At 49.9% G+C, this 23,226-nt stretch overlaps 1 protein-coding gene across 8 annotated transcripts in view; it reads right to left on the bottom strand.

Annotated features, from left to right (window-relative positions):
* Positions 1 to 23,226, bottom strand: part of Septin8 (septin 8) — a 25,488-nt gene extending 2,262 nt beyond the window's left edge. Inside the window, exons 1-10 of one of the 8 annotated variants that reach the window (XM_021733581.3) lie at positions 22,936 to 23,222; positions 12,334 to 12,457; positions 10,829 to 11,024; positions 10,298 to 10,478; positions 9,171 to 9,332; positions 8,507 to 8,603; positions 8,182 to 8,350; positions 7,849 to 7,981; positions 7,542 to 7,732; positions 2,777 to 5,362 (exon numbers count right to left, since the gene is read on the bottom strand). In XM_021733581.3, the coding sequence (XP_021589256.1) occupies positions 5,320 to 5,362; positions 7,542 to 7,732; positions 7,849 to 7,981; positions 8,182 to 8,350; positions 8,507 to 8,603; positions 9,171 to 9,332; positions 10,298 to 10,478; positions 10,829 to 11,024; positions 12,334 to 12,457; positions 22,936 to 22,965 (1,326 nt within the window). In that variant the 5' untranslated portion in view covers positions 22,966 to 23,222 and the 3' untranslated portion in view covers positions 2,777 to 5,319. Of the gene's footprint in view, positions 1 to 2,776; positions 5,816 to 7,541; positions 7,733 to 7,848; positions 7,982 to 8,181; positions 8,351 to 8,506; positions 8,604 to 9,170; positions 9,333 to 10,297; positions 10,485 to 10,828; positions 11,025 to 12,333; positions 12,458 to 22,935 lie in introns of those variants that run through there. The other 7 variants (XM_021733580.3, XM_021733583.3, XM_013363130.4 and 4 more) reach the window with 7 other exon arrangements.

The raw sequence follows: 23,226 nt of genomic DNA, 5'->3' as shown, positions 1-23,226 counted from the left end.
GCCTTCTCCCTTTTCCCCCCAACCTAGCAGGTAATAAATGCATGCTTCAATGGCACTTGTTTTTCCTTCCTTCTCCAACAAGGGCTGATATTGGCCCTTTAGAGAGCTGAGGCCAAAGGGTGGGCCCTGCTTAAGCCTGAAGGGCTGGGGCTGGTCCAGATCCTGACTGACCAGTTCTTGCTGTTCTACATGCCAGAGCCAGCCAGGTCCATGTGTCCCAATCTCAGCTCCATGCAGCCCCTTCAAAACTGGGACAGTCTCTCCAGACTCATTTACCTTGATGGGTCTTAGCTTAAGTCTTCTCCATAAGGTCTTGATCTTAGAGTAGACCTTATTTAAGGTACAGTAACTCAAAAATGCTTTAAGCACTGTTTTCCCTTTGTTACTGTGAACCAAAGTAGTTTTTTAATCTAAGTAGAGGAATTTCATGCTAATTAATGGAGATTACTGGGTGACACCTGTGAGGGGAAGGCAGCAGTTCTGAGCGCTTTTGTTGGGGTAGACAGGTTTCGAGGCCCAGTCTGCTCCAACCACTGTGCTGCCAGAAAGAGGAGGATGTTACTTGTGTGGCTGAGAGAAAGACCAGCTGCCTCTCTGAAGCCATGATACTATAGGGCCATTCTCTAAGCAGTAGAGCCCAGCTGGCCCAGAGGCCAGCTGGAGCTGTGTAAGCAGAGTTGGGGATTTGAATGACTAGGGCACACATTTAGAGGTGGTTTGTGAAGTCTCTCCACTGTGAACGGTTGTTTTCAGGAATGTGCTAAGCCATGGTGGGTAGGGATATGGTCTGCTACTAGGGGCAATTTGGTAAGAACCAGATATACTATAATCACATCTATACTAAAGTCAGTATACATCTGTATCTTTTCTTGACACAAGTTTGCCTATTGGAGCTCCTGTAAAAAATAGACTTTAATTGCTTTCAACACTGTCTTGAATCTTTTCTTGCACTTACGGAGTACTGTGCATTCAGACTTCTAGAGTCAAATACATTAGGAACATACTCTCCTGGGTCCTATTCATAACTATCCTCCAGGTAGATCCTGCAAGGACCAAAGTGAGAAAATAGGGACTGAGGTTGGGGAGCTGAGAGGCCTAAAAAAAGACTGGTATGCAAACATCTCCCATGAGGGTGTAGGTCAGTTCTACATCTGGTAGGCAGGTGGCAGAACCTCCAGTACCCATTTTACAGATGAAGATGCAGCTGCATGGCCACCACTGCCCTCCACCTCCTTGCCTCTAATGTGAGTGAGCACTGCAGTGGATGAGGCAGGAGTTCATCCTGAGGACCCACACCAGGCTTTGGGGAACTGCTGGGAGGCATCTGGGCCATGTAACCAAGTGGCTCTACATGTAAATCTTAGTGAAAGAAGGCAGACCTGTGATCCCTGCCTTGTTGTTCAGCAGTTCTATAAATGACCTAACCCTTGTTGGGAAGCTAACACTTCCATTGCCAAAGTACCAATTATACATTTTTAAAAGTCTGTGCTGGTCGCCCTTGCCTCAGAGTACCAGATCTGTGCTAGTCCCCTCTAACATTTTCCCCTCCTGACATTAGGAATTCACATTCCACTAGGATCAGACACTAGGGATCCTCTGAAGGGGGATTAATATGGACACAATCCATCTTTTGTCTCCACCCATACAGAAAGGCGGGGGTTGGTAAAGGACTGAGGCTGCAGAAAATGGAGATGGGAGAAAGCCCAGAGGAAGATGCCATAGCAGTGGGAAAGGTCAACGGGCTAAGGGAGGTGGTGGCCGGGGGAGTGTCATGGATCTTTCTTAAACATGTTCAAATGGTACTTCCCCCACATGGGTGAGTCAAGTTGTATGATATTGCTCCTTCCACCAAGGAGGCCCAGCTCCCTCTGGCTTCCTGGAGAGTCTATCCTTCAAAGTCTGGTGAAGACTGCCTCCCTTAGGTAGAGTTGAACTACACCTTCAGCAGGGGTGTCGGCATCCAGTCTTCCCGTTGGGCTGTCAACTCCCCAACCTCAGTCCCTATTTTCTCATTTTGGTCTTTCCAGGATCTGACTAGGTCCTAGAAAGAAAGCTTCTCAACAAATGGACCAACCATATGTGCTTGTTATTTTCTCCAAACACAGTTTTCTCTTTCTCAGCCATTTACCTGTATCCCAGGGCTTTCCACTCTACAAAACCTTCCCAGGTCCAGCAGCCCACACTGTCAAACTATATACCCTAACAATGACCACATTTCCAGTCTTCTTACATGAGCCTACTGGGATGCCAAGAGGTGGTTACAGCTTGGGACTTAGGAGTACAGACAACTAATGTTCCAATCCCAACTCTTCCATTACTTGCTTTGTGACCTTAGGTAATTACATTAACTCTCTGTGCCTCACCTGTGGAATGTGGAGAATAATGGTATCTAATTATAGGAAACTGATGAAGATTAGAGGAGTTAATGCATGTAATGCAGTTGAGAGCACACAAATGTTAGTTGTCCCGGGTCAAGGCTCCTTATAAACTCCTTGAGGGAGTTTCAGTCTCATTTCTTTAACCCAGTTGCCAATAAATATTCATGCCACAGACTTAATTTTCTTTTTCTTGCAATTCTTTCCTCCACCCCACACCATACAAAAGCCCTTCAGAGATGTCAATAGCAGGATTCACTATTGAAACATAACTTCTGCAGAAGTAACTCTCATGAATTCACAGAAAAGACAAGCTGTATCTTAACACAACTGTAGCGTATTAATAGGCTCAGGAAACTTGTTAAATCAAAACTTCTGTCCAAAAAAGACACCATAAAAACTCAAATAAATGCAAAATTTAATGGGGAAAAAAAAGTACAAAGTGAACTGAAAAGAACAAAAACAATCAATGAATGGAGTAAATGAATTAACAAGTGAAGCAGTTTTAGAAATGCATGTTAACATAACAGACTAGCAAGCCACACTTCCCTCAGGCCTCTTATCCAGTAAAAAAACAAAACAAAACAAAACAAAAAACCGCCAAACAGGGAACCCACACATGGACAAATAAAAACATAAATGCAATCAATCTGAACAATTACAAGCCTCCTATGCTGATGAGGGATACCACACATTCTGGTTTGCCTGGGATGGTTCTGGTTTATGGATGTTGACCTGGCTTAATTATTGACAGCATCCCTTTTCTCTTTCAAAAGTCCTAGTTTGGACAATAATTTTATGGTGATTCTACCCCAAACCAACATAGTTCAGGAAAGACATAACAGTAAATGCCAACATGATCCTATATGACATCCCTAGTAATACCAACGAATAATAACAAAAAATAAAAAAAGAGGGGAAAATCAGATCTGCACAGGGGGGCCATATTACATGAGGGGTAGATTAAATAATCATGCATTATGCTCACCTTGTATACCAAGGATTCATTTGGTCTCAGCTAAAGATGACAAAATCCCAAACACAAATAGGAGCAGGAGAGCACAGTAAGACTTGCTAAAGCTGATGACTGTGGGGGCAGCTCAGACCCCAGAAAATGCAAGTCTATCAGGTCTCCCCAGAGATGTTGGGAAGTCTTGGGCCTATGGGCAAGCAACTGGCCACAAGTATGGCCTTCCAGTATGCCTGGGGTGTGGCCAGCAGGGGTGGTGGACAGGTGGCAGAATCTTCCCTTTCCAGAAGCCTCAGGTTGGCCATGAGCCAGGAGTCCTCATTTCTTACATAACCAATGAACCTGTTGGGTCACTGAACCTCATCGTCAGATATATATTAGCTACAAGAAGATATTTTAAAGGTCATGCTTTGACCCAACTGAATACACTTTCAGATATACAATTACCCCAAGGAGGAGTCGCTCACCATCCACATCTGCCTTAGATCTGCAGTTGACCTTTTCAGATACCCAGAATGAAGTATCCCTTTCCACTCACAACCAGAGGTGGATTAACTGCAAAGCTGATAAGGCTTAATCTTCAGGGTCCCTTCCAAGGCCCTGTGCCTAATTTTTCATTCATATTCTTTTTCTTAAACCAATCGTCCTAAATAGTTCAAGCTTCCAGCTCAGTAAAAAAGTCAGAATCCACCCCTGGTCACAGCATAACACTTGGAGGGTTTTCATAACATTTACAGCATAAGTAAAACCTGCTCTACTCTTGGCATATGGAGCCCCCCACATGTACAAACTGCCCCTTTATGGCTGTGGCTCAGTTAGACATACAACAACTCCCTACCTCCACCTTACTTGGAATGGAACATCATTTTACAAGGGCAGGAGGAATCCCCAACTTGGTCCTGGAAATCAATCAAGCAGGCCAGGGACAGGTAGAAAGGGGGAAAGAGTGATGGAAGATGGGGGCATGAAAAACTGCCAGCCCAGCAATAAATCAACACAGCCTCCTAAGACTCCTGGTGAGGGAGTGCCTTGAGGAGAGGGCTGGGCTTTCCTCCAGGTGGCACCAGGCTGCACAGTGCTGCAGCAACCTTGAGGCTAGTCTTCCTCTCATCTCTTCATTTTTCACCAACCGATTTTCCCGGCCATGATTTTTAACACTCATATATCCTGGTGGTGCAAACCATTGGAAGCAAAGAAGAATCAGTGCTGCCCGAACTTTAGAAAATGTTCTGCTGTAGAATGCAGCTGAAGTGGGGAAGGCTCCTTGACTGCTAATTTGTTCTCAAATTGTCCTAAATACACCAGAGACCTTCATTCTGTCCTGTGACTCAGCCAGGAAAAAAGAAACAATGAGTTTGGGGCAATAGCTTTTTCCCCACTGGAAATAACTCATTTGGAACACGCAGGATTGGCTTGAGAGCCTTATGTGAAGTCAAACACTTAACACACACACATACATGGAGTTGGTCCCTGGTTACAGCACCTTGGGGGCACAGAGACAATGGCTTTGGGCTGCTGTTCCATTTACATTCACAGTAAAAACGCTGGACGTGGTCTCGTTCATGTTCACTTTCATTCCGTAAAGAAATTCCAAACACTGTCATTACAGGAAGTTTATTACCCACCTCTCCCTTTATATTGTAGGGGTACTTTTTTTACATAAGAAGGTTTAGAGATATTTTTAGTTTTTAAAAAACCAGGAAGTCTGTGTTACTTATGAAAATAACGGGAGAGGATATTATTTGTCTTTACGCTGGTGCCAAAATAAAAATTTAGAAGTATTTCAAAGTTATTATTGAAATTAAACTCTAGGTTAGAAAAATTAAACTGAAAGGGAATCGGGCAAATTTTGCAGCATGTATACCAGACCACAGGCCACACCTAGGCACCACGTGAGCTGCCATCTTGACGCTGAACAGTTAGGCCTAGCATCGCCGGCAGGGGCCTTCACTAGAGCGGCACATAACTGCTCCATCAAGGAATAGTGACACTGTAAATGGAAGACCAGCCACTGGCTCTGAAAAAAATAAACCTCATCAGTTTTGGATTCCAGCATTCATGGCTTTTAGGTATTTGCATAGAGAGGGGTGACAGGCCAGGCCCAGGGGCAGCCTGGAGCCAGATTGGGGTAGGGGCAAAGCAAGGCTGTAAACACTGGAGTCTGTACCGGCTCCCAGTCCGTCCTCACACCATGTTATGGGAGAAGGGTCACAAGGTGTAACTCAAGCAACTTAACACATGAAAGTCTAAAGTCCGCTCTTGACATGTAAGTCTGTGCGTGCGTTAACTGAAAAATAAAAATAAAACAAACAAAACAAAAATAGACACATTAAAAGATACACAGACCAAATCAAACAGAAGCAAAAGACAGCAAGATGGACACTGGGAAAGGGCAGTCAGTTTGGCATTTGTGACGGGCAAAGCAGAGAATTCGCTTCAGTTTGTGACGTCCCAGGCTGAGGGTCAAGATCTGATTGGGAAGTAATTTTTGCAAAAACAGATTAAAATCTGAAGAATAAGTACAACCAATCAAAGCTGTTCAACTAAATGGTCACGAAAAATACCCACCCATAAAATGTACTCCCAACCCACCCTATCCCCTTGACCAGGGCAAGAGGAAAACATGCCCCCAGCCACCCACCCACTCACTCCAGCCTCTTTAGGCCAACATGGGAGGAGTTCAGTCTCCCAGGGCCAAACCGACTGAAGCTTTCTGGCATATCCAGCAGACAGGAAGAGCCTGTCTTCCAGGCCTCGGCCAGGACAACAATGTACCACGGACACCAGACACTAGGGACAAGCCCCCACTGAGAGCTCTGCTGGTCCCCTGCAGCCAGTCTGCACCCCACCCCCACTGACCCTCAGGCCTGAACTGGTCCTTGTTTTCAATGTCTGTGGTTTCTCCATAGCATGTTTCCTAGGGGATCATGACTACTTTTTCTTTAACAAGATGACCTGGGCTAAGCTGTCAGAGAGAAGGGCAAAGTAACTTGGGTGCCAAAGATTTCACCCACCGCCCCCCAGAATGAAGTCCAAGATGGTTAAACTTGCTTATTTCCTGAGGTGGTAAGAAAATAATGGTACCAGATCCAGGCTGGGGAAAGGGAGATGTAAGGACAGATAAGAGCTCCACAGTGTGGCATGGCATGGGACTCTGAAGTAGGGTAGGTGAGAGAGAGCCAGGGCATCTGGACTCAAGTTAAGGGTGTATAAATAGGACATGAAAAATATCAAGGAGAGCTAGGGGTATGGTGGTAAAGCACTGGCATAATATGTGTGAGGCCCTGGGTTTGATCTCTAGTACCTCAAAAAAAAAAAAAAAAAAAAGACAACAAACAAAAAGCCAAGAAGTGACTCAGAATTGCCCCAGTTGGCTGATAAATTGACAGCACTTGTGGAGGCTGAAAAAAAAAAAAATTGGTATCCTTTTCTCTTCCTTCCCTACTCTATATGAACAGCTCTAACCTCTCCTGGAAGGGCAGCCCAGTTACCTGGCAAAACCAGAGTCCTGCAGAGAGCTGCTATCCTTTCAGCCCCACATGCCCTTCAAAACAGCTGAGTAGTAATCACAGTGTCCAGGTCAGTGCTAGCTGGCCTTGAGTCCGGCTGCTCTTGGTTACCATCTGCCAGCCAATATGGGTCCCACACCCACCATCTCAGAGGCCGAGGATGGACAGCTATGGCTGTCTAAGCAGAAACCACAGGAAGTTTTGGAATCTGGCTAGAAATGCTGACAGTACCAGGCCTGGTTCCTCTCCTGGCCCCAGAGACTTCCCCAAGAACCCAGCAGCTCCACCCAGGACTCGGGGGTCAGCTTTCCCCATGTGCAGCAGGCAGGCCCCAGCTTCTGTGGGCGCTGCAGGAAAAGAAATGAGTGAGCAGAAGAGTGGGGGGGGGGTGAGAAAAAGAAAGGCAGAGCCAGGAAAGGAGAGGGCAAGATCACCATGCAAGAGAGCACAGGCCATGAGAGAGGGATGCAGATTATGGTGCATTGAGAGCACTAGTGCAGAAACAAGAATAAGAACCATGAGCAAGAAGAGGTAGCAGAACAAGTGAATATGAGGGAGAGCAAGACAAGGATGAACCAGAGAGAAGGCCAGGTGAGCCAGAGACGAGCAGGAACAGCAGAAGCCAGATCCCAGGGTGAGTGCACAGAGTAGAGAGAAGCCAGTGTAGCGGGGGAGCCCACCACTTACTTCTTCTTGTCCTTGTCCTTCCTCAGGGGCTGCTGTGAGGTGGCATGCAAGGCCTGGGACTGCAGAGCCTCCATGGCAGCCTTCCTGCAGTTGAAGGCACTAGTCTCCTCCTCCAGTTCCCGGCGCTTTTCCTCCACCTTGCGCTTCTCCTCCTGGTGGATCCGCTTCAGGTGCTCAAACTTCTCCTGGAGCTGGGACGGAAGGAGAGGCACTTTGGCATGAAGAGGGAAGGAGCTGAGCCCCCACATCTAGGCCTAGCCAGTGTCCCCTCGCTTTCCTCACCACCGCCCCATTCTCGCACACACACCTCCCTTTCCTTCTCCTTCAACTCCAGCTCGGTCTCCTTCACTTTGTTCACAAACATCTGCCTCATTTCTTCCTCCTTTCTCTGCAGCTCACTCAGGAACTCCTTCCTCTTGGCCTCATATGTTTCTTGTAGGCTGTGGAGACCCAAAGGAGAGAGACTCAGGGTAGGATTATGGAGAGAACGGGTGGGACAGGGCCAGAGAAGTATAATCAGGGGGACGCTGGGGTGAAGAGGAGGCTGGGCTTCCAACAGCCTCTGCCTGGCTCATAAGACCATGGAGGTTAGAGGCCGGTGCGGCAAGAGTAGCTGTGGCTATGAAGCTCAGGCTGTCACCTGAAGGGCTGGCTGTCACCATCGCTGTCCTGGAAGCCCATTTCCTCCAACTTGCAGCGCCGGTAGAGCTCATAGTGCCGACTGTGGGTCTGCTCACGGAGGTCCTCCATGTTCACCCGGATCAACATCTCCCTTAGCTTCACGAAGTCACAGTGATTCTCGTTCTCCACTGAAAGCAGGGGGCATGTGGGGCATGTGGCAGGCACCCAGTTGGGCAGGGGAAGGGCAGCATGCAGAAACGTGGTCAGAGTGCCACAGGTGGCAGGACAGGATGAGGACTAAGTTCACATCACCAGATGGGAATGTGCTCTCTCCTCACACTCACCCTGCACCACACCCCAGGGGTACTGCCGTGCTCGGACCAGCTTGTTCCCCACCTTCACCTCCTCGGTGCTGCCCACCACGGCAAAGGGCAGGTGAGCCTAGAAAGGGACCCAAGTATGTGTGAGTGCTGCATTATAGAGGGGGACACACAGACTCTCCCTCACTGTCCCTGGGTTCCAGGGAGGGGTTGCCAGACCTGAACAAAGGCCCTGGGCCCAGAGGCTCATTTCCTGGCTCTCTTTGGATAAATGTTCTCTTCCATACAGGGTAGTGGGCTGAAGCCTCAACCCCCCTCCCTGATGTTACTAACTCTCTAGGGTGTTCTTTTCAGGGCTCCACAAATGGACCTATGGACCTGGTTCTTTTTAAGGTTCCCATACTTTGGCCTCATGTCTGCTCACTCCTATAGGCTTTAAGTTCCTACTCTGAGTAAAAATATTTTAGCACTCAAACCTAGGAGAACTCCAGTGAGGGTCCAATATCCAAGTCCTCTTGTCCCCTGCCCACTGGAAATAGGAATGGTTCGTGCCAAATACTCATCTGCCTGTCCTGGAGAAGCTAATGCTGGAATCCTGGGAAACAAAGGTCTCCTGGGGCTGTCTGAGATTTGTGCTGGCTCCAAGCCCTCTGGCCCCAGAGCCCTGAGACCCTTGAGCATCACTCACATTCATGACTGCATTAATCTCTGCAACAGCCTCATCATCAGTGGGAAATTGGTAGATCTGGACTCCATTGCTGACCAGCTCACCCATGATCTTGATCTTGAACTTGTGGAGCTCACTCTTGGAGATAGTGTCAGCCTTGGCGATGATGGGAATTATATTCACCTGCCAGACCATAGGGGTGTGGGGCACATAGCAAGTTAGTTAGTCTGAGCAATGGTCCCTGACTATGGACAGCTCTAAATAGAGGAACAGGAAGCCAAGAAGATGGAACTATCTCACAGGCAATACCAGCCCAAATCCAGCCATCATAATTGGCTGTGATGCTTCTTACAGTCCTGGTCTCCAAAACAACCATCCAGCTTCCTGGGCATACCAAGCTTTGACCCAGAATGCTCTGAAGGTCATAACCAGAATAGAATCTGACAGAAGCACTGATGGGGAACCCCACTAAGCAGGTAAGATGACTTTTATATCAGCAGTAGATATGGAAAGATATTAAAATCTCCCAGGACAAGGTTATCATATTTTTCACATTAATTCCTAAGAGGGGGAGGTCACCTGAGAGCTGACAGGTGACTGGAGTCACAGGCCCTCCAGGATTTCCAACCCTTCCTGACATCCCCATGAAGATGCTCTCACAATACCCACTGCTTGTTCATATCCCAATTCTGGGGCTTCACTCTCCTCCCCCTAGAGGGCTCAGGATCCATGTTGTAGAAGAAAGAGGAAGTGAAAGTGGGAATTAGGAAAACGGAAATGAGAGACAAAATAAGCAGAAAAAAGGCTGAGACAGGAAGGGGAAACAAAGGTCTCCTGGGCTCTGCCCCAGAGCATCAGAGGGAGGTGGAAGTCATTCTAGAAGGAGGGAATGAGCTAGCAGGGGAACAAAGAATGATTCAGCTGGAAGGGGCTCAGGGCCAGACTCAGGGGACAGGGTCCTGGAGAAAGAGCCCAGAGCAAGTGTGGACCTACTGGAGTAGAAGAGACAGTTGCAAAATACAATATAGAAAGGATAGCGAAGGGAGCTGCGTGCAAGGTCCCTAAGGACCACAGTGGACTGCCCAGCTGCAGCTGCCATATCACACCTTACTGGATAATGAGAGAGGGAACAAGGAGAGGGCACGTACCTTGCTATCTAGTTTCTTCATGGTGACCAGATCCAAGGACTTCAGGGAGTGCCCAGTGGGTGTGATGAAGTAGAGGCAAACATGAATCCTCGTGTCATGGTAGTCAAAGAGGGAGCGGCGGATCTTCAGCTCCTCTTGTAAATAGTTTTCAAACTGCGCATCAATGTAGTCGACTATAGGCCTGTAACTACAGACAGCTCCATCACCTGGGAGCCAGGTAGCTAAGCTGCTTGGAGGGCTCAGAGCCTAGCCACGCTATACTCTGGCCCTTCCTTTTCTCCATGGACATAAAAGGCTCTACCCTATCTGGTCCAGGTGGCTGACCCCCTTCCCAAGTAAAAACTGGTCAGTTAATGGCCACAATGCTTCAGAAGTCCCTGAGAGGCCCTGCCCTGGCCTCGCTGGAGTGTGGCGGCTCAACTACTCAAATAGGGGCAGTTTAAGGTGACATGTGCCCAGGCAGTTTTAGAACTGGGGTTAACATGGGAGGGATGGACGAGGTTAGGTGGGGCTGCCCTTCCCATCTCTTGCCTCTCGTCTTTATTGATCTGATCCCCGAAGCCCACAGCATCCACAATGGTCAGCTTGAGCTGCACGTTGCTTTCTTGGAGGTCATAGGTCTGGGGCCGCAGGCGCACACACTCCTCATGGTGACTGGCTTCCTCAGTCTCGAAGGTTGTGTTGAAAAGGGTGTTCATCAGTGTAGACTTGCCAATCCCCGTCTCTCCTAAGGAGAGGTGACAGGAGGGAGACAGTAGATGTGGAAAGCTAGAACAGGGACTGTCCCTGGCTAGTGGCTAGGCCAGGGATGAAGGGGGAGGCTCAGGCACACTTAGGCCTGATACAAGAGAAAGGGGCTGGCCTCCCACTCCATCCCTCTCTGACCCTATTCCCTAGGAATTATCCCTTTTCTTAGTATAATAATGTGTGGGGGCTGGGATGTGCTAGAGTGCTTGCTTAGTTTGTATGAGGTCCTGGGTTTGATCCCCAGCACCACAAGAACAAAACAAAACAAAACAAAAAACGAACCAGAAGGTAAAGAAATAATGTGTGGAAGAAAGCTAAAAGGAAGCTTTGGACATAAGACACAGCTGTGCAGAACATGCGACATTTCCTCATAAAGTGGAGAAGCAGAGTCAGACAGCTGTGAGGTCACCACCAGATGCTGGCTTCAGAGGGACCCAATCACCAAACACATATTCTCCCATGCATGCTATCCCCCCTAGGCCTCAGATGATTATAAGGACAGCAGGGTCAGGATCTAAAGCCACCAATGGCTTGTCCCACAAACCCTGAGTCACCTCAACCTCTATGTAGTCCTTTTTTTAAAAAAAATAAATAAATACTGGGCATTGAACTCAGGGATACTTAATAAATAAGCCACATCCCCAGCCTTTTTTCATATTTTTTATTTTGAGAACAAGTTGCTTAGGTCCTTGCTAAATTGCTGAGGCTGGCTTTGAACTTGTGATCCTCCTGCCTCAGCCTCTGTTGTTGCTGGGATTGCAGGCATGAGCTGCACTCAGTCCGCTCTGTGTAGTTTAAACGGGGCTGGGGTGTGTGTGTCTGGTAGAGCACTTTGTGCCCTCCTGGGAGTCTTGAGGCACGTGGTTCCTCCCAGAGCTCCTGTTTAAGGATTGTGTTTGTTTAGGCGTGTGCTGGAGATTTTATTACATGATACTGCCGTGAAGAGCAGGGTCTGGTTCACCATCGTGTCCTTGACACATAGAAGGAATAGTGCATTTTTTTAAAAAAATGAATGATCAAATGAAACTAAATCTCTGTCTAGACACCCACAGTTTACAAAAGCATTTTCCTGTGCCTAATCCTATTTGTTCTTCATGACAACTCTGAGTCAGTCCTTGACTCCAATCCTGTCTCCTTGACTCTGGCAGAGACACCAACCAAATCCTCTTCCTCTGCCTCAGAAGCCCCCACATAGTTGGACAGGTGGTCAAGGCAGCAATGCCCCATCTCTTAGAAGGTTCCCATTCATCCTTTGTCCGAGGATGCCCCGATCTGGCCATGACACTCACCCACACAGAGGATGTTGAAACTGAAGCCCTGAGTGACAGACTTGCTGACCAGCTGGTCAGGGAGGCTGTCGAAGCCCACATGGCCACCCAGGGAAAGGCTCCGGGGCTCTGGATCCGCATTCTGCTGAGAGAAGCAAAGCAAGGCTGTGAGCCCAGGGGGGTGGGGGGGAGGCTGTACCTGAGTGAAACAAGCCCTGCCTCACTTCCCCCAGTGCTCAGCACACCTTGAGGGCCCCACAGCTACAACTCCACACTAATACTCCCACAAAGGGAGCCCAGCAATACTCGGAGACCCTGAATCGGCTTTGGGAAAGGCAAGGCCCTTTCCCCTCTGAGGCTCTGCTCCATGTGGCATGGCCAGGTACACTTGGGCCTCAGGCTCCATCTCTCTTAACATGGGTAGTCCTCTGATACCTCAGAGGGCTCACCTGTCCTCCTGCCTAGGAGGAGACCCCAGATTATCCCTGGATCTTAAATAAAGATTCCAAGAGTCCAGAGTGCAGAATGTATGTTCCTGTGGCCAGCTCTGAGGAGACAGTGATGCTGCTGCCCGCTCCCAGATCCTCCTTTTCCCAAACCCTCACACTCATGCTCCATTAGAGAGGACTACCCCATCAGTCTGGGCTCATGTTCCTCCACGTCCACCCCCTACTCCTTGTGCACTCAAGTATGTAATGCACACATGGGTCCTGTTAAAGGGGCTGGTAATCATGAAGACAATCCCACCCCTTGGGCTCAGAGAAAGCCTCTTACCTCCTTCTCAGTGATATTCTCTAGAGACCTCCAGGCTCTGGCTCCTGTCACCCTCCCAACCCAATCCAAGCTATGGTTGCTTACACAGAAGATTCTGGATGAGAATGTGGGGCCTGGCTTTAGCAGAAAGATGGACAGCAGGCCCCAAGTGAGCAGGAGGTCACAGGAGCTGGCCCATAGCACCACAACAAGAAATGAATCATGAGAATATGAAGCAGAGGGTCAAGGTCAGATTCCCCTTTGTGTAGATGATCTCTCTGGCTTCTCTGGGAATGAAGGCAAAATGCTCAGCCCCACTGAAGGGAAGGCCCCACACAACTCCATACTGGGCAGAAACATGGAGCTCCTTCCTGAGCCCCTCTGCTCTGACCACCAGCTAAAGACAGGAAAGGGCAATGGGTTCAGAGTCCCACCTTCCCAGAGCTCCCAAGGGGAGGAAGCAGGCCCAGCGGAGGTCAGTACAAGAGCTATTGCTCAGCACCATGGCTGCTCTCATACAAATGTAGATACAGGTAGAGTGGGCAGAGGGACAGAGAACTGGACAGGAGGGCCCTGTTCCTGCTCTGCAGAGGGATCTCCTCTGTACCTGAGTGTCTGACTCTGCAACAACAGCCTGTGGCCTCTGCCCCACGGAGCAGTCTTTCCTCACAACCAGAGCCATCTGGCACTCAAACCCAACTTCCTTCCCCATTTACGCCCACCTCTCCATGGCAGCCCTGCACCATTGGTTCCTAAGTATGTCTCTTGACAGCCTATACCCAACTTGGCCTCTTTGGGCAGTGTACTATGCCCTCTGAAATAAGTCCAGGTTACCCCCTAAACTTGTTTTCTCCAGTGACTCTCTCTTAGTGGAGTCTCTTTTCTTACAGCTGAACCTTCCTCCCTCCCCTAACCCCAGGGCATCATGGCCCAAGCTCCCCACTAAGCCCAGGCTCCTTTAGGGCTGCAAACATAACCCGACAAAGAGTCCCCAGGCAGCATCTACATCAAGAACAGTACATGGGGCCTCGGATGTGGCTGCCAGGAACAACCCCCTTGGTGTGGCATTCCAGGCCTTCTTCACAGGCTCAGCTTCCGCCCCACTGGTTACTTCTCAATTCACTTTATAAGCTCTGCCCTTCCCTAGGCTCCAGAGCTCTAGCTTTTCCCTGGTACTGCTGTCACCTGGCCTGCTGCACTGTTATGTATGCTTTTATGCATCTTGGTTCTCCACCTATTCCATAAGCTTCCGGAAGTTGGCTGCAGGTTGGGGGAGATCATGTTTCCCATTCTTCTCACCAGCATGCTCTGTGCTAGACAACACTACCCATTTATTACTTACTCTATGGGCATCTGCCTACCTGACAGAGGGCTTCATTATTTGGTCTATTTTCCCCTTGCTCTTGACAGTTTGAGGATCAAATAGAGGACACAGAACAGTCAGTCTGGAGCTTTCTTCTTTTTGGGTGAGACAGAAAATCTCTAAAATTTAAGGCGTGCTGTGCTTGCAGAGAAGGCTATGTGTTTATTCATCCTCCTGTTCCAAGGGTGACACAATCAGGATGCAATCCAACATCCTGTAGTCTGCCGCCAAAACCCACCAAGTCAGCTGTGTCTGGAAACCACACACACACACACACACACACACACACACACACACACACACTCCACAGCAGAATACTTGCAGAGAAACAGAGACCATCCTGTGCCTCAGATCCCCACCCCCTACCCCACATACAGTTCCAGGTTTCAGAGGCTTAGAGCAGCACTGGGGGACTCACATAAGCCCACCTACCCAGGCTCCTGCCTGCCCTTCACTCATTCAGCTCAGCTCTCTCTGTAGAAGTGTGTGGAGGATGGAGGTCATTATCCCCCAGTTGTTGCACAGGCTGCACTCTGTCACCAAGGTCACACACCTGGGACAATTGCTGCCAGAGAGCTTCAGGGTCAGTGGGGGTATTCAGTTTATGGAGCACATGCACATACATGGCCCTAATAGAAATAGTGTTCTTCCCTGGTCTCAGGAGGCTGATGTGATCTCTCAATTTTATCAATGGTGGTGCTCAGTGATGCCAGCCTCCCTGATCATATATTTGACATCAACAACATGTGATCCAGGATACATGGCTGGCCCCAAGGTGCTCAAGACAGATGTCTACTAATCTGAGCAGGATCACAGCCTACAAGAAGCCAGCAGCCCCCGAGGCATCTCCTAAAATTAGGTCTCCTATTGGCTACCAGCCCTGCCATTGGGTGGGAATCGCTCAGCATGATTCCATGATTGGCTCAGATACAGGCAGGTGACCCATATGGAGCCTTTATAGCCATCTCAAGATGGCTATAAAGAGCCAATGTCTGCCCTACTTCTAGGCCTACCCCTTTACCCCTGGCTGTATATGCCCTTAATTGCTTAAGCCAATTGGGTGGAGTACTCTAGTACTTGCAACTGAAAGTACCTTGACTGCTGCTGTGAAATTCTGGATGCACAGGAATGGGGACGTGGCAGTGAGCAATGAGATGTCAGAGTGGAAAGATGTGGGAGGTCAAGTGTCACAGAGTTCACAACCACAGGAAGGAATGGGTATCAAAGATGACACTAGCACCACACTGAGGACCACTATGGGTGAACTTGACCAAGTGTGTTACACGATCTCTCCCTAAGTCTATGCAGCAGGCATCACTTTATCAGTGAGGAAATTGAGGCACATGATGTGGGAACTAATCAGGGCACAGCAGGGATGTGAGAGTAAACCAAGCCCTTGCCCCTAACCATGCTGGTACATCAGTGTCACTCATCGCACACCTATTGGACACACCTGCTGTGTGCCAAGCACTGGGATGGCTGGCAATGAAAAGAGGGCACCAGATCCTTTGCCTTCAAAAGGCTCATTCTAAACTCAAGTGCTTAGAGGCCAGACAGGTAATGTAAATGCATGAAGAGAAGTAATACAGTAATGATGATGACAAGAACAAGCTAGCATTCATCGGGTACTTGCTGTTAAAGGCTCTGATTTAATATCATTTAATTCACATATCGGTCCTGTGAGACTGGCCGTAACATAGTTTGCACTGAACAGTTGAGACCACTGAGGCAACGCTAGCTTAAGTAATTTGCACACAAACATGCTGCTCAGGAGGGTGAGGCCAGGCTCTCAATGGAGACAGCATGATGGAGAAATGCACACACCTGGCCGCATGGCAACCTTGGATGCTGGAGGAAAGATGCCACTGACATGGCCAAGTGCGGGATCCCCCAGGGAGACTAAGAATAGTGGGGAGCTGCAGAGCCCACTATTGGCCTGTGGTGGTCACAGTTCCATGACTCCAGCCAACTGTGAGAATGCAAGTCTAGTGTTACCAAACCTTACTTTTCAAGAGAATTCATAAATCTAGATCTTTGCGTGAAATCCTCTAAATTTTAAAGGTTGGCAACAAATACAATCTGAGAATCCTGGGAGGGCCCAACACAACATATCAGGGGCCTGGTCTAGACCAAAGGCCTGACCGTCTGCAACCTGGGCCTAGAAGGAGAATGAGCTGGAGCTACGATGCACCTGCCTCTGTTCTCAAGCGTGGAGACCAACAGGACACTGTTCCACAGGGAGGAGCCTGGGTGAATGGTCAACTTGGACCCTGGAGAAAGGCAGACCCTGCTGCCTCTGGCCCTTTCCACATGCCCAGCGACTTGGGGTCTCATTCAGGGACCTCTTAATGTCTTCAAAGCCCCGGACAGTGAGAGTTGGCAGCCTGGGGCTCTACATACACAATGAGAATCTCCACGGGGACGTTATACCCTCTCTAGTCACTAACAAGCTTTTGGCTCCTGAGCCAAGCCCCTGGCTTCTGTGTCATCATTTCTTTGGCATATCAAAGACAACAACCAAAATAATAACTACTCAGTCGGCTGTGTTCCTCCATGCCTGGCCATCCAAAACAAAGTGGAGAACTGTATTTTGTTATGCAGGCCAGCGGATAACTAGGACGTCCTATTCCTGATCAGGAAGTGCTCTCTGAGTCTTCTGGATTGACCCTAACTTAACTGCCAGCCAAAAGGAGCTGCCCACTTTACCAAGAAGCAAGATGGGATTTAGGGGAGAAACTACTGTTTGTGGCTTAGCCACACACAAATAATAGCCTTTTATCCAGAAAAAAAAGAAAGAAAGAAAAAACAGAAATCTGATCAATGTCCAAACCAACACAGCCAGGAAAGCTGTGGGTAAATAAAGACCCCCAAACCAAGACAGTTGTTAGGGTGGAAATAGAGGGGAAACCCCACACAGTGGCATGTGGCTTCTGAATCTTAAACAAAGGATAGCCCCATCCCAGGCCTTCCACAGAGTTCTTTACGCCTTGGGCTTGGGACACTTGTCTTCACCTGGGTCCCCATGCCTAGCATCCACTGGCCTGTGCACCCTGCCAGACAGAAAAGAGGCCTTCACCTCAGGAGCGCTCCAGCCCTGGGAGAGGCCCTGTTAGGAACCAGGAGTCACTGCACCACTGGGGGCCTTCTCTACCAGTGTTCCTGGCCCAAATCATCCTACACCAGTTCAGCTACTTCTAGGAGCTAGGGCCTTAAATAGGCAGAGCAGAGGCCTCTGGCTGGAACGCGGGGTCTGGTAATAAGCACAACTGTCCTTGAGCCCAAGAGGAATCCTAGGAATTTTCCCAGGAAAGGCTTAGGCTCTGGTCCCAGGATTCCACAATAAGCCTCTAAAGTCCAGGTCAGAGGTTACGGGAAATAACCAAAAGGACTACATGTGGAATGGCGGGGTAGAGATGCTGCTACCCTGGGCAGAGAGGGAAGAACAGAGGCAGGACATACCTGTCCCGAATCAACAAGACACTTAGGAACCAAAGTGTCTCTCTCCTACACCACAGAAAACCAGAGAAGACTCAAACAGGGATCAACCTTCCTAGCATCACGGTGGTGGCAGATGGGATAATAAGGAGATAGCAGCTGGACCACCAGTCACTCCACAAACCAGCTGTCCCCCCCCCACCCATCCTCAGAAGACAAGGAACTCTGGAGCAAAGCTATCTGCAGGAGTCTAAGACATCCCTCCGCTGATACTAGTACTCTGTCTTCTCTGCTTCCCTGTCTCCAGAAGGTATGTTCTCCTTCTTCCTGCACATCAGTCAGGTGGCAGCTTATTAATTGGAATGATTTGATTTCCTATCAAAATCAGGTTTCCAGGAACCAAGGGCATACTTGCTGATTCCTGGGCCCATGCCTGTCACCTTCAGTGCCCAGGCCTAGGACACAGCCCCATTCTTGGGCTTCGATGTGCTAAGAGGTTGTCTGTCCTACAGCTGTGCAGATGGGAAAGGCTCTCTGGGCTACAGAAAGCACTGAAACCCAGGTGTTCCCATTTATTCACTTGGCTCAGGGCAGATGTCACTTACAACAGGGAAAGTCATGAGGGGTCTGACAATGCTGGAAGGAGGGGGCAGTCTTTGCTCCACAGAAAATGAGACCCTAGACTTGGAAGGTAGAACGTGGGTAGCAAAGGTGCCTCTTCTTTCCTCTCACCCCAGGACAGATGCCAGTGCTGGCAAGGAACAGAGGAATTCATGAGCACCAACATGGAGAATGGAAGTGTGGGTGGCATTGCTACATGTCTCTGCTGCTTGTTCATTCACCCCAGCACCAGGCAGAAGGTCAGGCTTGTGATCAACCCCATAGCCAGGTCTGGGGAGTAGACTTAGGTCCATAACCACTGCTCCTCCTGAACTTCCCTGGTGGCCCAGAAGGTCCCTCAGAGAACAGCCAACTGCCACAATCAGAAATGGACCCTTACTCCTGCTTCTCCTTGTTCTAACCCTGTGAAGTCTCTAAGATGGGGCTAAGAAGCACCTAGAAGCTATGTTCTGAGTATGAGAACATCTAACTTGTCCCAAGACCTTCAGGGCAACTGCAATCACTGCCAAGATGCCCCCTGCCCTGTCTCCCAATGCCTCTGCCCAGCCACGGTTCCTCAAGAGCCATGAGGTGACAGCTCCTAAGGCACCCAGTCAAGAGCACCCAGCTATACTATGAAGGCATTCTGACCTTGTGAGGCATCCTTTTGCCAGGCAGAGGTGTCTCCCTCCTGCCTGTATAGCTCCACATCCCATTGTCTGGCAAAGCTTGTGCCTTGGGGGCTATGTCTGGGAATCCCCAGACCCAAGCAGCAGCACAGAGGTAAGAAGACAGGAATGCATGGAGACCAGCTGTCCCTTAGGTCCTTTGCTCCGTCATCCTACAGCTGCTCGCCTTGCCTCAGGGAAGCTGGACTGGAGTCACAGGGACACTTGTAGTAGTCACTGCACTAAATATGCTCCTCCACCTGGTCAATCCTAGAACTCAAAACACAGAGGGCTGCCCTCTTGGTCATCTCAAGGGGTCCTTAGTTGCTAGTCTGGGCTTTGAGCCCTCCCTTCACTGGCCAATGACCAAAGTTGGCTTCCTCATCTGTTAGTATCAAAAAGATGATGGACACAAAGCATCCAGTACTGTCCCTGTCTCCAGTTTCAGACACAGATCCAATCCGTGGGTGCTCAGCTTCCATCCATTCTCCTTGGCACTGAGATCAGTCTCTTCTCACCACCCTGGTCAGTCCTTTATGGAGTGCAACCTTGAACTGTCACTGCCTCCCCGACCAGCCTCACAGCCCTCAACCATTCCAACCAAGATCCCACACAGACCCTCCTAGGGCAGGCACCATAGCATGGCATGATGCAATGAGAGAGAAGGGCAGGGCAGACCCACTGCTAGGGAAGACCCACTATAAAGAGCTGCGGCTTTGCCCAGGGTGCTCACATGTGACCCCTCAAAGTCATCAGGCACTGAGAGTTGCAGAGACATCTCTTGCTCGGCTCTCATTTCTCCCTCAGAAAGGCTTGGCAAGGAGGTCAATGGCCATGTTTACGGGACAGGGAGATACCACACAGTAACAGAGGCCTTGAAACACCACCTGGGTGAGAGGGCTGCTTCCCACATCCCTCGCTTCAGGGAAGAATAGGCACTCTCAGATAGTCTGCTTCTTGGGGAAGTGTCAAGATTACAGGGGTGACAACGGAAGCAACAGATGGTGCTGGGGATAAAGCCGAGATGGGGGGGGGGGTGACTGGCTGGGAAGAATGCCAAGCATGAGGCTGCCTCACGTTTCTTCCTCCCCCCTCACATCTCACTTTCCCCAGGCCTGATAAGGTCCCTCACCATGGAATCTGAATCTTGCATCATGAGGTTCTGATAGGATTAAACAGGAACTGGCCCTCAGGGCAGGAAGAGGTTAGCTTTCAGAGTCAGGGACCAGTAAGGAAAAGAGACCAAGCAAGAGTGGACTGGAGTCTGATGCACAAGAAGAAAGAGGCAACAGAAACTCCTGAGGTGTTTCCGGCCCCTGACATCACATACTTCAGGCATCAACCCAAACCCCATGGTTGATCTAGAGCTGAGCAGGGCCCAGTCAAGGGTAAAGGCTGCTGGGGATGTGGGACACACAATCCTGCTACATCTTGATCTCAAAGTACAATTCTGTATGCTCTTCTGAGCTCCAGGTCAAGACAGTGCCCAAGCCCTTCAGGGCTGGTCTAACCACTGTGCTAACCAGAGGGGCAGTGCAGACCTACCACAGCCACATCCAGACCCTGGAGCTGGTAAGACACCCGAGACATCTCCAAACACACCAAGACTACAATTAACCTTCCACAAACTCTTTGAAGAGTCAGTGTGGTGGTGCCCAATTTGCAGCAGGATAAGGAAAAAGCAAGATAAGAGATTATTTTCCCAGAATGACAAGACATGAGGGGAGAACGGAGTCCAGGCTCCAAAATTCAGGCCAAACTCCACCCAAGATCTCCACCCAAATTCAACCCTGTCAAAGTCTTCCCAAGAAGCTGATGACCCAGAGCAGAGGGTGTGGTAGGCGGCCATCCTTCCAGTTCAACCTGGCACAGTACTTAGGCTCCATGCTCTTAGCTCACAGTGCACTCTCAGCGCCTCATGCAATGAGAGATAACAACACCCAAACTCCTTACAGGAATGGTCCAAGAGCAAACATAAAGAGGCCCTTCCAGACCACTGCTGTGCAGGCAGGCCTCTCAGTTGATCCTCTAAGAACTATCTCTGGACAAACATCAATGGAAGGAAGCCCTTCCAGAAAGTGCAACATGGGGCAAACATGTTTTCTGCTGCCTTCTCACACAGAGGATCAGTCTTTATGTCTACATAAATAGTAAACATCATGTGTCATTTATTGTGTCCTTACCATGTACCCAACACTGCTCAAGTTCTTCATCTGAATTCTCTCACTGAATCCTCACAATAGCCCAATAAGAAATAATGTCTTTTATCCTTTTATACAGCTAAGATCAACAAGGGGTTAATAACTTGCTCAAGGTCAGATGACCAACAAGTAGCATATAAGATTCAAATCAGGCCCGTCTGATTCTGGTTACCCTACATACCACTCCCACCTACAAGATCAACTGCTAGAGCAACCTCTAGCAACAGACAAGAACCAGACATAACTTTCTGGTCAGCTGGGCACAGAAAATGCACACAGACACGTACAAGCACACATCCGTCTCAGCCTCCAGCGGGTCTATCAGGATTCAGGAACTGCCTTCCTCCAGTATATAAATTCCAATTCACTACACAGGGGTGAAGTGGATTTCAGATTCACCCAGCCTCTGAATCTTTACTCATCTAGTTAAATTTACTTAACTGATACATGCCTCCCCCCCACCAAGGGAAATAAAACACCCAGTCTATAAATTATGAAATCATGAGCTCCTGCTTAGTTATGCATATTTCCAAAGTAGACCAACAAATGTATTTTCAGATTAAAGGGGAAATTTACATATATAAATTCAGATGACAGTATTTATAGCATTAATTACATAAGTCCTGGCTCCCTTATTTAGCCCCAGAACCAATTCGTTATCGGTCACATAGTCAGAATTCCCCCCCCCTCCCTCCCTTTCCTCTCATCTCCCTCCTCCCGTTCCAGCCGACCAGGGCCTCACTTGCTGGCCAAGAGGACACAGCTCCCTTCACTGTCACAGCCTAGCCTCTCAGACACACCCAAATCCAGCCTTAGACACCAAGGGACGTACAGACACAACCCCCAAAAGGCCTCCCTCCCCCAGATGAATTATAAAAACCTTTAGGAAGTTGACTATGGCCTGACTCAGGTCCAGAGAGACCCCTGCAGGGACCACCAAAAATGTTAGCCCAAGAGAAGGCAGACCCAGACTGAGCCCAAACACCCAATGGGCTGAATCTGGAATCACTCCCGTTCCAGGGGAATGGCTGTCGCAGACCCGACCACTGAGGCCTGACCTGTCGGGGTCGCATCCAGGATCCCGACGCGGGGAGGAAAGTGGAGGGGAGAAGAGGAAGAAAAGTGGGCGCAGGGTCTTCAGGATCCAAGTGTGCAACTACCCTGAGCGCTTTGGGGGGACTCCCTGGATCCTTAGGGCTTCATCCCCACCGTTTGTGTCCATCCAACAGCACCTGCGCGGCTAGGAATCTTCCCCAGTTGTGCAGAAAGAAAAACCCTGGGAGATGGGGGTAGAGAGTACCCCGGATCCTTTCCTCTGGCCTCCGGGATCCAGGTCTATCTTCACACCTGCCCAGAGCCAGGCGGGTCCTTGCTGCTTCCCAAGAAGGGGGTTTGCCTCGCCAGCCACCGGGCGAATCGCCCCCTCCCGACTCCCCGAGACCCCGGGCTAACGCGGCCGAGAGCCGGCTCCAGTGTTCCGGAGCCCCCTGGGCGTCGAGGCCCGGCCGCGCGGCGCTGACAGCCTGCCTCGCGCCCCCCGGCCAGCTGCAGGGCGGCCCCCTCCAGCGCCTCCCGTGCGCGCCGCTGCCACCAGGGCCCTCACCGAGAAGCGTTCCAGGTCAGTGGCCGCCATGGTGAGCTCCGCACCGGGCGGGCGGGCTGCAGAGAGCGCCGGGGCCGCGACAGGGACAAGCCGGCTGAGGGACGCGCTCCGCCAGGGCGGCTGCGGCTGAATGGATCCAATATGGCCACTTCCTGGAAACTCCCCTTGGCGGCGGCGGCGGGAGAAGCCGCGGAGCCGCCCCCGCCCCCGCCCGCGGGACCGGCCTCTCCGCCCGGCCCGGCCACGAGCGCAGCGGAGCCCTGTCGCTGGGACCGCCGGGGGTCTCCGCGG

This window comes from Ictidomys tridecemlineatus, chromosome 1 (genome assembly GCF_052094955.1).
Source record: "Ictidomys tridecemlineatus isolate mIctTri1 chromosome 1, mIctTri1.hap1, whole genome shotgun sequence".
Taxonomy (NCBI): domain Eukaryota; kingdom Metazoa; phylum Chordata; class Mammalia; order Rodentia; family Sciuridae; genus Ictidomys; species Ictidomys tridecemlineatus.
This window is presented reverse-complemented; position numbering and strand designations above follow the sequence as displayed.